Raw genomic sequence first — 15,801 nt, forward strand, 5'->3', positions numbered from 1 at the left:
AGTAAGCTTATTAGGCTTGTACACCATTAGTTGGAAAGAGATTAAGGAATTACACTAGGCAATGAGCCATATTTTAGTATATTAAAGTTTTTCCATAAATTAGAAAATGGAATAAGTCAAGTGGAAAAATGACCATAAGTTTTAGTTTTAGTTTCCCTGCACATAACTACCATCTATCAAGTGGTGTGTCACATCCCGGCTCAAGGGAAGGACAAAAGAGGAGACCACACAAGAAAGTTAGTTTAACCAAATTATAATTTATTTAACCAAGTTTAAATAAATCTAATAAATGGTGCGGCGTGAATGTCAGTAGTCAGTAATGGGTGCGGTGTCTGTGTGAGTGAAGAGTGTATGGTGTGTGTAAAGCAGCACTAACTAAACCAAAACAAACCATACGTCAAGAGAGGGAGCCCAAGTGGCTGACTCCTGCCGCTTTTATAGCTCAGGAGAGCAGCCAGCATGGGTGTGGATGATCAGCAATCAGCTCCTGGCAAGGCAAGGCAAGTTTATTTATATAGCACAATTCAGACACAAGGCCACTCAAAGTGCTTTACAGGGGCAAGATTAGAATACATAAAACACATTATAAAACACTTAAAAGCGAATAAAAGAAGCAAATAAAATGAAAATTGCAGGTTAAAATGGAAACAAAAAAGTCTTCAGACTCGATTTAAAAGAACTGAGAGTTGCAGAAGACCTCAAGTTCTCTGGGAGTTTGTTCCAGATTTTTGGTGCATAATAACTAAAAGCTGCTTCTCCTTGTTTAGTCTTAACTCTTGGGACTGCAAGTAAACCTGTCCCAGACGACCTAAGGGCTCTGGACGGTTCATAACGTATCAGCATATCAGTAATGTATTTTGGCCCTAAACCATTTAGTGCTTTATAAACCAACATCAGTATTTTGAAATCAATTCTTTGAGTGACTGGAAGCCAGTGTAAAGACCTCAGAACTGGGGTAATGTGATCTACTTTTTTGGTCCTAGTGAGGACTCGAGCAGCAGCGTTCTGAATTAGCTGAATCTGTCTGATAGATTTTTTTGGAAGGCCTGCAAGGACACTGTTACAGTAGTCAAGTCTACTAAAGATAAATGCATGGACAAGTTTTTCTAAATCTTGCTGAGACATAAGCCCTTTAATTCTTGATATGTTTTTTAGGTGGTAGTAGGCTGATTTATTAATTGATTTTATGTGTTTCTTGAAATTCAAGTCGGAGTCTACAACAACACCAAGATTTCTGGCTTGGGGTGTGGTTTCTAACATAACGGATGTAAGCTGTGCGCTGGCAGCCTGCCAATCAGGAGGTGCCAGGAGCTGTCACAGGTGGGATACTCAAGAAACCTTGCCCTATGCCAGGGACAGACATTGTAGATCAAACAAATAGGATTTACTGGAAAAAGTGCTTTATTTCCCAAATACTGGATACATTAAGTACAGGAACTGTTGATAGCATCCGATGGTCTCTGACGTCCAGTCCAGATTCTGTTAAGAAAAGATATAAGAAATTGGCAGGAAAAAAAGTCTCATTGTTCATCTTATAACATTAGTTTGGATCAGAGGGTAAACCAATCAGTCATGAATTCTCAGACTGGGGCGGTAATAAGAAATTCATCACTTCTACAGAATTTTAAATGCTTAAGTTTCAAGCTCTCACCAATCATCCCCAAGCAGTAGGCAGCCGATCCAACTGACATCTGGAGTTCTGTTGAAAAAAATACGACTTATTAAAATATATAAATACATACATTTTTCAAATAATAAATATATGCTTTTATGGTCTTGATCAGAGGGTAAACCAATCAGTCATGAATTTTCAGACTGGGGCGGTAAAACGAAACTCATCACTTCTGCTGAATGACCAGTAAACATGGCTGCATGGACCAGGAACCTACCTCAACTCGGACAAGATCCTCCCCAGGCTCAGTAGCTTGACTGACAGCTCAGTCCTAAAGGGAGCCGACAAGGAATTGTTCAGTTAGAAGGCATAATGTCACAAAGATGGTGCTTCAAGAGACATTTCCAGTCATGATCATTTGATGAAATTAAAACCCTCTGCAAATACCAGTTAGTTCTTCTAAAGAGTGGCAAATTTAACTAAGTGATTGTGACCATTTAATACGATTAAAAGCCAGGCACAAATCGACAGTGTTGCGCATAGATGGCGGCAATTATTTTGGAATGTTTTTTTTTGCCTCTACAATGTTTCCCCCCCCCATTGCCATTTGCGCAGTAACTCTTACTTTTTAATCACCCACAAAAACAAGTGCATTCTGTTAGAACGCTTGCGTAATTTAGCACTCTTTAATTAGGATATTGGTAGATAAGGCTGAAACAGTTTAGGAATATGAAAATATTGAGAACTTCCAACATCTCCCATTTCAAACCAAGATGTCATTATGGTACTCACCCAGGTGGTCCAGCATGGATTCTGACCTAAAGAGAACAAACATCTAGTCAAGATTCAAAGTGTTTCAGCCATAACAAAGAAATGTTTTTCGGGAATGTGATCAGTTCTGTTTTTTCAGTCATGCCCTGGTACAAAACAATGAAAACCAACAGAACCCCCTTCATGGAGCCGGAGATCACCTTACACCTGTGAAAAGGGTTCTCAGTGTCTATCGGTCCAACAGGAGGTCTGATGGGTGCTAATTTATACCAAGAGGAAAGAAGACGACAGTATCATCCTTCCACACTCTACAATTTTACTGTTAATGTGGTGGTTTAGGTTCAGCCAACATACCGAGGTCACTCCTCTTCCAGCTGGATAGTTTGACAGGCAGCTCAGTCCTAAAGGGTGCAGACATGGAATTGTTCTGTTAGAACGGATGAAGTCATTAAGGACGACAGTGATTCAAGAGACATTTCCAGCCATGATCATTGGATGCAATGAAAACCCTCTCCAAAAATAAGTTTGTTCTACTAAAGATGGGCCTTAAAGCAAATTTAACTTAGGGCTTAAACTCAAATTTGAGTATGACCTCGACTTAGATTTGACAAATTGAGTGTAGGGCTGGGTTTTTTGTTGGTGTTTTAACCTTTAATTAGATAGTATTAAGCACAGAGTTAAAATAGGGAGAGGGGGAAGACATGCAGTATGAGGCCCGGAGTCGAACCCAAGTCTGCTGCAACAAGGACTTTTGGAAAGTATGTTAAGGAAAATATGCAATGGTTTAGTCGCCAACCAACCAAACTTAATGGCTCTAAACACCACTATTGTGGGACAGGCTGTCGATTCAGGAAAATTCAGCAGAGGTGTAAACTGAGGGCCACTCACCTTGGCAAAGGCCTTTTGTTGAGAAAACATGAGAATCTTCTTAAATGTCCAAAGCCAAGAACCTGAAACAGATGGGCTACAGTCAGGTGTGAACAGTATTACATTTTTATTTTATAAACCTTAACCGATATCAGTTATTCGATTTCTCAACAGTAGTTCAGACGAACGAGATTCCAAATATATCTCATCATTTTCAGCAGGTCATGGACTAAGTTGTTGCTGTAGTGACTTATTGAAATCTTACCTTTAACTGGAAGACCTCAAATCATTCTCTTGCAGTTCTTGAGGAATTATCTGTGGGCAAAAGACACTTCACATTTTAGTGAACGACACAACCATGTCTTAACTTTCAAACTTAAAATAAATGCAGTTGCTCAGGCGTTCGTCTCATTTCACATCGGTTCAAAGTGAGCTAAGTATCCTCATCATCGGAACTTCATTATGACAGGTCTTTGTAAGGACTTAAAGACTAAGCACTAGGGATGGCCATTTAGAATGTTCTCTTTAACTGGTTAACCACAAGAATTAACGGTTATTAACCGGTTAACCGTTAAGATTTAATGTAGCCTATTTATAGTGAAATATATGAACCATTATAGCAGGGCTCCCGACCTTTTTGTTCCAAGGACCTGCATATTAATTTAACATACATTTTGACATTCACACGGCACATTGTCTGTTGTAGAAGAGGTCTAGTATGCGAATGTAGGAGCAGAAAGTGAAATAAGTGACTGAAAAGGGACATTTACACACGGGCTTAGTGGATGGATAGCCTACCGAAACCCGGTGCTAAGTAGTGCTGAGCACGGGGAAACATTTTGAAAGACCGTAGTATTGATAAGCTCCGACGTTATCAGTACAGCATAACGGTACTTTACGCTTTTGTTTATGACGGATTTTCGCTATTGATCCTCGCACACAAGCATGGCAGACTGCAGGGGCACTCACTGCCTGTCTGTCACTCTCACACTCACTGAGACGGCGATAGATGCAGGACAGCATCCACCTCAAGAAGGCTAATGCTAGCCCTATGTTAAGCTAGCGGGAGCCCATGCTGTTAATTAAATTATACCTGTACAAACACATGGCAGGGGAGTGTTGTGTCCCTAAGTTGTGACTGGCTATCTTTCTGGGAGCGTACCATGGACCTACAGTATTATAAAGTTGAGAGTAGCCTACAAACTCTTTTCATTCTTTACCGACAGTTGGCATTCTTACATCCGGTTTAGCGATCAAAATAAGAGTCCGGATTACAGAGAAATTAAGGTGATTTAATTTTTTTTTAACCATTTAACCTTTAGTATTAACCGGTTAAAGATCTTCTTAACGGTTAACCAGCCAACCATGGACATCCCTACTAAGCACAATATTATTTAGTAGACTTCCTGGTGACATGGGTTCACTGAACAGCTTTGCAAATAAGTAGACATGTTTTAGGTATGCCTGAACTTTGCATGTTTCCATTTGCGCTCTTACTTCAAATCACCCACAAACCCAACATGCATTCTGTTAGAACGCTCACATAATTTAGGATCTTAGTAGATCAGACTGAAACAGTTTAGGAATATGAAAATATTCTGAAAACTTCAACATGTCCCATTTCAAACCACAATGTCATTATGGTACTCACCCAGGTGGGCCAGCATGGATTCTGACCTAAAGAGAACAAACATCCAGTCAATATTCAAAGTGTATCTGCCACAATAAAGAAGTGTTTTTCCAGGAATGTGATCAGTTTTTTTTTTTTTTCATGCCCTGGTACAAACCAACAGAACCCCCTTCATGGAGCCGGAGATCACCTTACACCTGTGAAAAGGGTTCTCAGTGTCTATCGGTCCAACAGGAGGTCTGATGAGTGCTAATTTATACCAAGAGGAAAGAAGATGGGGGTATCATCCTTCCACACTCTACAACGTTACAGTTAATGTGGTGGTTTAGGTTCAGCCAACATACCGAGGTCACTCCTCTTCCAGCTGGATAGTTTGACAGGCAGCTCAGTCCTACAGGGTGCAGACATGGAATTGTTCTGTTAGAAGGGATGAAGTCATTAAGGACGACAGTGATTCAAGAGACATTTCCAGCCATGATCATTGGATGCAATGAAAACCCTCTCCAAAAATAAGTTTGTTCTACTAAAGATGGGCCTTAAAGCAAATTTAACTTAGGGCTTAAACTCAAATTTGAGTATGACCTTGACTTAGATTTGACAAATTGAGTGTAGGGCTGGGTTTTTTGTTGGTGTTTTAACCTTTAATTAGATAGTATTAAGCACAGAGTTAAAATAGGGAGAGGGGGAAGACATGCAGTATGAGGCCCGGAGTCGAACCCAAGTCTGCTGCAACAAGGACTTTTGGAAAGTATGTTAAGGAAAATATGCAATGGTTTAGTCGCCAACCAACCAAACTTAATGGCTCTAAACACCACTATTGTGGGACAGGCTGTCGATTCAGGAAAATTCAGCAGAGGCGTAAACTGAGGGCCACTCACCTTGGCAAAGGCCTTTTGTTGAGAAAACATGAGAATCTTCTTAAATGTCCAAAGCCAAGAACCTAAAACAGATGGGCTACAGTCAGGTGTGAACAGTATTACATTTTTATTTTATAAACTGTAAACCTTAACCGATATCAGTTATTCGATTTCTCAACAGTAGTTCAGACGAACGAGATTCCAAATATATCTCATCATTTTCAGCAGGTCATGGACTAAGTTGTTGCTGTAGTGACTTATTGAAATCTTACCTTTAACTGGAAGACCTCAAATCATTCTCTTGCAGTTCTTGAGGAATTATCTGTGGGCAAAAGACACTTCACATTTTAGTGAACGACACAACCATGTCTTAACTTTCAAACTTAAAATAAATGCAGTTGCTCAGGCGTTCGTCTCATTTCACATCGGTTCAAAGTGAGCTAAGTATCCTCATCATCGGAACTGCATTATGAAAGGTCTTTGTAAGGACTTAAAGACTAAGCACTAGGGATGGCCATTTAGAATGTTCTCTTTAACTGGTTAACCACAAGAATTAACGGTTATTAACCGGTTAACCGTTAAGATTTAATGTAGCCTATTTATAGTGAAATATATGAACCATTATAGCAGGGCTCCCGACCTTTTTGTTCCAAGGACCTGCATATTAATTTAACATACATTTTGACATTCACACGGCACATTGTCTGTTGTAGAAGAGGTCTAGTATGCGAATGTAGGAGCAGAAAGTGAAATAAGTGACTGAAAAGGGACATTTACACACGGGCTTAGTGGATGGATAGCCTACCGAAACCCGGTGCTAAGTAGTGCTGAGCACGGGGAAACATTTTGAAAGACCGTAGTATTGATAAGCTCCGACGTTATCAGTACAGCATAACGGTACTTTACGCTTTTGTTTATGACGGATTTTCGCTATTGATCCTCGCACACAAGCATGGCAGACTGCAGGGGCACTCACTGCCTGTCTGTCACTCTCACACTCACTGAGACGGCGATAGATGCAGGACAGCATCCACCTCAAGAAGGCTAATGCTAGCCCTATGTTAAGCTAGCGGGAGCCCATGCTGTTAATTAAATTATACCTGTACAAACACATGGCAGGGGAGTGTTGTGTCCCTAAGTTGTGACTGGCTATCTTTCTGGGAGCGTACCATGGACCTACAGTATTATAAAGTTGAGAGTAGCCTACAAACTCTTTTCATTCTTTACCGACAGTTGGCATTCTTACATCCGGTTTAGCGATCAAAATAAGAGTCCGGATTACAGAGAAATTAAGGTGATTTAATTTTTTTTAACCATTTAACCTTTAGTATTAACCGGTTAAAGATCTTCTTAACGGTTAACCAGCTAACCATGGACATCCCTACTAAGCACAATATTATTTAGTAGACTTCCTGGTGACATGGGTTCACTGAACAGCTTTGCAAATAAGTAGACATGTTTTAGGTATGCCTGAACTTTGCATGTTTCCATTTGCGCTCTTACTTCAAATCACCCACAAACCCAACATGCATTCTGTTAGAACGCTCACATAATTTAGGATCTTAGTAGATCAGACTGAAACAGTTTAGGAATATGAAAATATTCTGAAAACTTCAACATGTCCCATTTCAAACCACAATGTCATTATGGTACTCACCCAGGTGGGCCAGCATGGATTCTGACCTAAAGAGAACAAACATCCAGTCAATATTCAAAGTGTATCTGCCACAATAAAGAAGTGTTTTTCCAGGAATGTGATCAGTTTTTTTTTTTTTCCATGCCCTGGTACAAATCAACAGAACCCCCTTCATGGAGCCGGAGATCACCTTACACCTGTGAAAAGGGTTCTCAGTGTCTATCGGTCCAACAGGAGGTCTGATGGGTGATGACTTCATACCAAGAGGAAATAAGGTCCAACATGGAATCATCCTTCCACACTCTACAATGTTACTGTTAATGTGGTGGTTTAGGTTCAGCCAACATACCGAGGTCACTCCTCTTCCGGCTGGATAGTTTGACAGGCAGCTCAGTCCTAAAGGGTGCAGACATGGAATTGTTCTGTTAGAAGGGATGAAGTCATTAAGGACGACAGTGATTCAAGAGACATTTCCAGCCATGATCATTGGATGCAATGAAAACCCTCTCCAAAAATAAGTTTGTTCTACTAAAGATGGGCCTTAAAGCAAATTTAACTTAGGGCTTAAACTCAAATTTGAGTATGACCTTGACTTAGATTTGACAAATTGAGTGTAGGGCTGGGTTTTTTGTTGGCGTTTTAACCTTTAATTAGATAGTATTAAGCACAGAGTTAAAATAGGGAGAGGGGGAAAACATGCAGTATGAGGCCCGGAGTCGAACCCAAGTCTGCTGCAACAAGGACTTTTGGAAAGTATGTTAAGGAAAATATGCAATGGTTTAGTCGCCAACCAACCAAACTTAATGGCTCTAAACACCACTATTGTGGGACAAGCTGTCCATTCAGGAAAATTCAGCAGAAGCATAAACTGAGGGCCACTCACCTTGGCAAAGGTCTTTTGTTGAGAAAACATGAGAATCTTCTTAAATGTCCAAAGCCAAGAACCTGAAACAGATGGGCTACAGTCAGGTGTGAACAGTATTACATTTTTACTTTATAAACTGTAAACCTTAACCGATATCAGTTATTCGATTTCTCAACAGTAGTTCAGACGAACGAGATTCCAAATATATCTCATCATTTTCAGCAGGTCATGGACTAAGTTGTTGCTGTAGTGACTTATTGAAATCTTACCTTTAACTGGAAGACCTCAAATCATTATCTTGCAGTTCTTGAGGAATTATCTGTGAGCAAAAGACACTTCACATTTTAGTGAACGACACAACCATGTCTTAACTTTCAAACTTAAAATAAATGCAGTTGCTCAGGCGTTCGTCTCATTTCACATCGGTTCAAAGTGAGCTAAGTATCCTCATCATCGGAACTGCATTATGACAGGTCTTTGTAAGGACTTAAAGACTAAGCACTAGGGATGGCCATTTAGAATTTTCTCTTTAACTGGTTAACCACAAGAATTAACGGTTATTAACCGGTTAACCGTTAAGATTTAATGTAGCCTATTTATAGTGAAATATATGAACCATTATAGCAGGGCTCCCGACCTTTTTGTTCCAAGGACCTGCATATTAATTTAACATACATTTTGACATTCACACGGCACATTGTCTGTTGTAGAAGAGGTCTAGTATGCGAATGTAGGAGCAGAAAGTGAAATAAGTGACTGAAAAGGGACATTTACACACACACACACGGGCTTAGTGGATGGATAGCCTACCGAAACCCGGTGCTAAGTAGTGCTGAGCACGGGGAAACATTTTGAAAGACCGTAGTATTGATAAGCTCCGACGTTATCAGTACAGCATAACGGTACTTTACGCTTTTGTTTACGACGGATTTTCGCTATTGATCCTCGCACACAAGCATGGCAGACTGCAGGGGCACTCACTGCCTGTCTGTCACTCTCACACTCACTGAGACGGCGATAGATGCAGGACAGCATCCACCTCAAGAAGGCTAATGCTAGCCCTATGTTGAGCTAGCGGGAGCCCATGCTGTTAATTAAATTATACCTGTACAAACACATGGCAGGGGAGTGTTGTGACCCTAAATTGTGACTGGCTATCTTTCTGGGAGCGTACCATGGACCTACAGTATTATAAAGTTGAGAGTAGCCTACAAACTCTTTTCATTCTTTACCGACAGTTGGCATTCTTACATCCGGTTTAGCGATCAAAATAAGAGTCCGGATTACAGAGAAATTAAGGTGATTTAATTTTTTTTAACCATTTAACCTTTAGTATTAACCGGTTAAAGATCTTCTTAACGGTTAACCATGGACATCCCTACTAAGCACAATATTATTTAGTAGACTTCCTGGTGACATGGGTTCACTGAACAGCTTTGCAAATAAGTAGACATGTTTTAGGTATGCCTGAACTTTGCATGTTTCCATTTGCGCTCTTACTTCAAATCACCCACAAACTCAACATGCATTCTGTTAGAACGCTCACATAATTTAGGATCTTAGTAGATCAGACTGAAACAGTTTAGGAATATGAAAATATTCTGAAAACTTCAACATGTCCCATTTCAAACCACAATGTCATTATGGTACTCACCCAGGTGGGCCAGCATGGATTCTGACCTAAAGAGAACAAACATCCAGTCAATATTCAAAGTGTATCTGCCACAATAAAGAAGTGTTTTTCCAGGAATGTGATCAGTTTTTTTTTTTTTTCCATGCCCTGGTACAAACCAACAGAACCCCCTTCATGGAGCCGGAGATCACCTTACACCTGTGAAAAGGGTTCTCAGTGTCTATCGGTCCAACAGGAGGTCTGATGAGTGCTAATTTATACCAAGAGGAAAGAACACGACGGTATCATCCTTCCACACTCTACAATGTTACTGTTAATGTGGTGGTTTAGGTTCAGCCAACATACCGAGGTCACTCCTCTTCCAGCTGGATAGTTTCACAGGCAGCTCAGTCCTACAGGGTGCAGACATGGAATTGTTCTGTTAGAAGGGATGAAGTCATTAAGGACGACAGTGATTCAAGAGACATTTCCAGCCATGATCATTGGATGCAATGAAAACCCTCTCCAAAAATAAGTTTGTTCTACTAAAGATGGGCCTTAAAGCAAATTTAACTTAGGGCTTAAACTCAAATTTGAGTATGACCTTGACTTAGATTTGACAAATTGAGTGTAGGGCTGGGTTTTTTGTTGGCGTTTTAACCTTTAATTAGATAGTATTAAGCACAGAGTTAAAATAGGGAGAGGGGGAAGACATGCAGTATGAGGCCCGGAGTCGAACCCAAGTCTGCTGCAACAAGGACTTTTGGAAAGTATGTTAAGGAAAATATGCAATGGTTTAGTCGCCAACCAACCAAACTTAATGGCTCTAAACACCACTATTGTGGGACAAGCTGTCGATTCAGGAAAATTCAGCAGAGGCGTAAACTGAGGGCCACTCACCTTGGCAAAGGCCTTTTGTTGAGAAATTTTATATTTGGATATAAAAGTTAGTAATATTGTAGTAGTAGTAGTAGTATTGCTCATTTAGGAGGATATTACATCACTAAGGGCCCGTGTCCACCTAACGCCTTTTTCCAGCATTAAACGCTGGCTTTGCGCTCGGGAGTGCGTCTACTGAGCATTTTTTTCGACCGCTTTTTTCAAGCGTTTTTATGAGCTGGGAGAGAGAGTGCTGTGATCGGGGGAGAGAAAATGCTGATCGTCACCCGTCAGTCAGACCTATCAACACTGGTTTAACTCTTAGGCTTGCTGTTTTCTATTTAAATCGTTACATTTTAATATGAGTAGTCTTCTGAAACAGAGCATACTTTCCACCATCCTCTGTTTGGATGAGGAGTTATCACGGCTCCTGCAAACACACACACGGAGCAAGTTGTAGGCTGACGTGTGCGCATGAAACGATCCGTAGGAGATAAAAAAAATACAGCGAATCAAGAGTTCGCCTAATCTGCTCCCACAAACGGGCTCTCCTCCCTCTGTTCTGGTCATTTTAAGTCACTATTTTCGTACAGTTTCGGGTAAACGGAAACGGAAAAAGCAGTTTTTCTTCCGTCTTCTTTGTTGCTAAGGCGACGAGTCCCGACGATCTACTATCTGATTGGCCCTTTGAAAAAAGCGGCGGTGACGTCCCCACCGCCTTTCTGAAGTTTTTTTTTTCTTTTTTCAACTTGCAAATCTCGAAGCGGCCGCACAAAAAGGCAAAAACGCTCGAAAAAAAAACGCTGGGCGCTGCGCCTTTTCTCGAGGCGGCCGCTTCTCATTGGGAATCAATTGAAAAAAGGCGCTTGCGGTGGGAAAAAGGTGGACACGGGCCCTAAGTGTCATAGCGCATCCATTACTTGCTTTTTTTTTTTCAGATTGGGGCGGTAATAAGAAACTCATCACTTCTGCTGAATTACCAGTAAACATGGCTGCATGGACCAGGAACCTACCTCAACTCGGACAAGATCCTCCCCAGGCTCAGTAGTCTGACAGACAGCTCAGTCCTAAAGGGAGCAGACAAGGAATTGTTCAGTTAGAAGGCATAATGTCACAAAGATGGTGCTTCAAGAGACATTGAAAGGCATGCACAAATCGGTACCGTGTTGCGCACAGATGGCTGCAGTTAGTGTGCAATGGATTTTTTTTATGCTTGTGTTAACATGTTTGACTTGACACAAACAATCCAGCAGTGCCATTTGGATGTTTTGGAAGAGCTAAAGGCTGATTTGGAGCCACTAAGTAATATTAAGATACATTTGCTGTAGCTCAAAAATGCATGTATGTGCCTCTTCCAATAACACATTCAGGCGTATACTCTGTTCAAACACTCTGTGGAGGAAACTAGTAAGTAACATGCAAAAACCTCATGTTTAGGACCATGAAAATATTGTGAAACCTTCAAAGATGTCCCATTTCAAACCACAATGTCACTATGGTACTCACCCAGGTCGGCCAGCATTGATTTTGACCTAAAGAGTACAAACATCCAGTCAAGATTCAAATTGTATGGACAGACTGGCCAGAACTGTTTTTCAGGAATGTGATCAGCTTGGTTTTTTATTCATGCCCTGGTACAAAGAATGCAAACCAACAGAACCTCTGTAACACTTTACAATAAGGGTACACAAATTAACTGCTAATTAAATGCTTAATACACATTAAATAACCATCAACAACTAAGCATAAACAGTTAGTAAATATTTAATACCATTAGCAGCTAAGCATAAACAGTTAGTAAACATTTAATAAACATTAATACTATTAACAACCAAGCATAAACAGTAATATTTATTAACTAACTAAGCATTTAATAACACTTAAAGCCCCTTCGGCGACCCGGAGATCACCTTACACCTGTAAACAGGGTTCTCAGTGTCTATCGGGCCGACAGGAGGTCTGATGGGTGCATGGTTCTGGCTTTATACCAGGAGGAAAGAAGAAAGGTATGAAAATCATCCTTCCACACTCTACAACGTTACTGTTAATGTGGTGGTTTAGGTTCAGCCAACATACCGAGGTCACTCCTCTTCCAGCTGGATAGTTTGACAGGCAGCTCAGTCCTAAAGGGTGCAGCAAAGGAATTGGTCCATTAAAATAAATAATGTCACCAAGACGCTCATGATCATTTGATGCTATTAAAACCCTCTCTAAATATACATTTGTTCTTCTAGAGATGGCCCTTAAAAGCAGGTTTAACTTCAGTGATCATACACATCTCACTGGCTCCAAGCAACACATTTGAGTAGCAAATTGCCAAGGTCACACCAGTGGGTCCACCTTTGCAGGTTCTGGCATTGATACAAGGCGTAAGACGTGTGCGGGTTTCATCACCAAGGAACCTATGCAATGGTTAAGGCGTTACCCAGATTTATTGGCTCTAAACACCACTATTCTTGGACAAGCCGAGTCAGGAGACTTCAGCACAGGCATGACCTGAGGGCCCACTCACCTTGGCAAAGGTCTTTTGTTGAGAAAAACAGGACAATCTTCTTTAAGGTCCAAAGCCAAGAAACTGCAACAGATGGGCTACAGTCAATTATGAACACAGTAAAATGTTTTTCTATCAAATAGACCTCGACTGATGTCAGTTATTAGATTTCTCAACAGTAGTTCAGACGAACGAGATTCCAAATATATCTCATCATTTTCAGCAGGTCATGGACTAAGTTGTTGCTGTAGTGACTTATTGAAATCTTACCTTTAACTGGAACACCTCAATCATGGCCTTGCAGTTGAGGAATTATCTGTGGGCAAAAGACAATACACATTTTAGAAAGAACGCAACATCCATGTGTTAACTTTCAAACTTAAAATAAATGCAGTTGCTCAGGCGTTCGTCTCATTTCACATCGGTTCAAAGTGAGCTAAGTATCCTCATCATCGGAACTGCATTATGAAAGGTCATCACTGTCACACACTTGACAAACTTACATGTTGAGTCGTCCACATCAGTTTGCAAATCTTCTAATCCCTCCCATCTACAAGAGAAACATCAGTAGATTAGTCACAGGCTCTGCATTTATATAAAAAAAATAAAAATTAAAAGTGTCTCACTTCAGAATAATAAAGTCCAGTCACAGTCATTCAGTACAGGTCTGTGTAATTATCATCATTAAGAGACACTTAGCATCCATACAAACCAGCAGCGGCCATTTCTTGTATCCCAGTTTACGTTTAGTGGGACAAGCTGTGAGTCAGGAGACTTAAGCACAGGCGTAAAGTGGCCCACTCACCTTGGCAAAGATATTTTGTTGAGAGAAGGCAGAAGCATCTCCTGAAATGTCCAAAGTCAAGAACCTGCAACAGATGGGCTACCGTCAGAAAAACATTTTACCATGTTCATAACTATCATTAAGTAAACCTTGACTGATGTCAGTTATTCGATTTCTCAACAGTAGTTCAGACGAACGAGATTCCAATATATATCTCATCATTTTCAGCAGGTAATGGACTAAGTTGTTGCTGTAGTGACTTAGTAAATCTTACCTTTAACTGGAACACCTCAATCATGGCCTTGCAGTTGTTGAGGAATTATCTGAGGGCAAAACACAACATATTTTAGAAGACATGTCATAACCACTTCTTTACTTCCAAACTGAACTTCCACTGATTGCCATGTAGAATGACAGTGGCTACAAAACAGCTGATGCTGGGAATAAATGCAGTTGCTCAGGCGTTCGTCTCATTTCACATCGGTTCAAAGTGAGCTAAGTATCCTCATCATCGAAACTGCATTATGTAAGGTCATCACTGTCACACACACGTGACAAACTTACATGTTGAGCTGTCCACATGGCATCGGTTTGAAAAACCTCTAGTAAATCTCCCATCTATAAGAGAAACACCAGTAGGTTAGTCACAGGTTTGGCCTTTTATTTAAATATATAAAAAGTTCAACATAAAACAATCAGATTAAAGGCTGGCATCACTGGAATCAGGCATATGCTTGTCAATTGTAATCATCACTTTAAAACCCAGCTGATGAATAAACACTGCAATTAAAGCTCCTTTTACTCACCTGTCTACTCATGAAGCTCTTACAAGCAGCCCAGCAGTGCACTGTGTGGTCCAACCTGAAGGGTGAACATCAGTGGTTAGCCATAAACTAAGCAGTTACCGGTAATGTGAAGTTTAGTGTTTTGCAGAGCTGATCAGATCGTTTATCTAAAATCACAGGAGTCAGGCATATGCTTGTCTATTTAAAAACTCATCAAAGTGGGCCCTTGTGGACTCTTGCCTGCTATTAGCTTAAGCCTAGCTTACCTGCTAAAGTCAGCCATGTCTTGTTCTTCATCTTTTATCGTCCTGAAACATCTGAAGGGGAAGAAAGGTTGTTTACAAGTAATGTCATTTTAGATTAAAATACATATGTGATCGTCGTAGGCACTTCCTAGCTTCCTTCTAGTATGCATTTCGTTTTTAAATGACAGTGTAAAAATATAGAGCGAAACATACTGTGGTAAATAAAAGAGTCCCAACAAGCAAACAGGAAATGTTTAGTGAAGATTTTATTTTGAACTGCTCCCAATGACTACCAGTGTTTGAGCTAAGCTAACCTGGATGAGACACAGTTGCCCACTTAAAAAATGTACGCAAATTTACAGGAACGGTTTCCGTCACGTTTTATTGAGCCGGAGAGCGAGGCAAACAGCTAACATGTTGAATTATTCCTTTAAATGACTTAGGCTTATAGCTTTACAAATGTGATATAGGGTCAGGTCTTAATGTGTGCCATGTGTCCTTAGGACACACATTGTATGTCCCATGTGTAAAACCCAACTTTGGGATCGGTTGGAGGCCATGTGCTACTCAGAATGTGGTAAAGAAGTTTCTTCAAAAGGCAGCTGATTCAGTAAGAGAGTTCATGAATAATCACTGCAACTACATCAGATGATAAAGTTCCATGCTACTTAGTATTTTCATGCTATTTCCATTATTTTATATTTTCTACAAAGCCGAATAGAAAGCATTTTCAAACCGACTGTATTAGGGCCCACGTGGAATAAAGA

At 40.4% G+C, this 15,801-nt stretch overlaps 1 protein-coding gene across 1 annotated transcript; it reads right to left on the bottom strand.

Annotated features, from left to right (window-relative positions):
- Positions 1 to 362: 362 nt before the first annotated feature.
- LOC307269503 (uncharacterized protein) lies at positions 363 to 15,072 on the bottom strand (the record flags this gene model as incomplete). The annotated part of the gene is made up of 24 exons (XM_080052478.1): positions 363 to 1,479; positions 1,652 to 1,699; positions 1,890 to 1,943; positions 2,405 to 2,430; positions 2,738 to 2,784; positions 3,272 to 3,333; positions 3,516 to 3,565; positions 4,902 to 4,927; positions 5,225 to 5,271; positions 5,759 to 5,820; positions 6,010 to 6,059; positions 7,395 to 7,420; positions 7,723 to 7,769; positions 8,257 to 8,318; positions 8,508 to 8,557; positions 9,893 to 9,918; positions 10,217 to 10,263; positions 11,743 to 11,796; positions 12,236 to 12,261; positions 12,806 to 12,852; positions 13,242 to 13,304; positions 13,491 to 13,505; positions 13,724 to 13,770; positions 15,056 to 15,072. The coding sequence occupies 10 exons, from the start codon at positions 15,070 to 15,072 to the stop codon at positions 8,510 to 8,512; spliced, it is 390 nt and encodes a 129-aa protein (XP_079908604.1). The 3' UTR covers positions 363 to 1,479; positions 1,652 to 1,699; positions 1,890 to 1,943; positions 2,405 to 2,430; positions 2,738 to 2,784; positions 3,272 to 3,333; positions 3,516 to 3,565; positions 4,902 to 4,927; positions 5,225 to 5,271; positions 5,759 to 5,820; positions 6,010 to 6,059; positions 7,395 to 7,420; positions 7,723 to 7,769; positions 8,257 to 8,318; positions 8,508 to 8,509.
- Positions 15,073 to 15,801: the final 729 nt, after the last annotated feature.

The sequence above is a fragment of the Ammodytes marinus genome (genome assembly GCF_949987685.1).
Source record: "Ammodytes marinus genome assembly, chromosome: 23".
In the NCBI taxonomy this organism is placed as follows: Eukaryota; Metazoa; Chordata; class Actinopteri; order Uranoscopiformes; family Ammodytidae; genus Ammodytes; species Ammodytes marinus.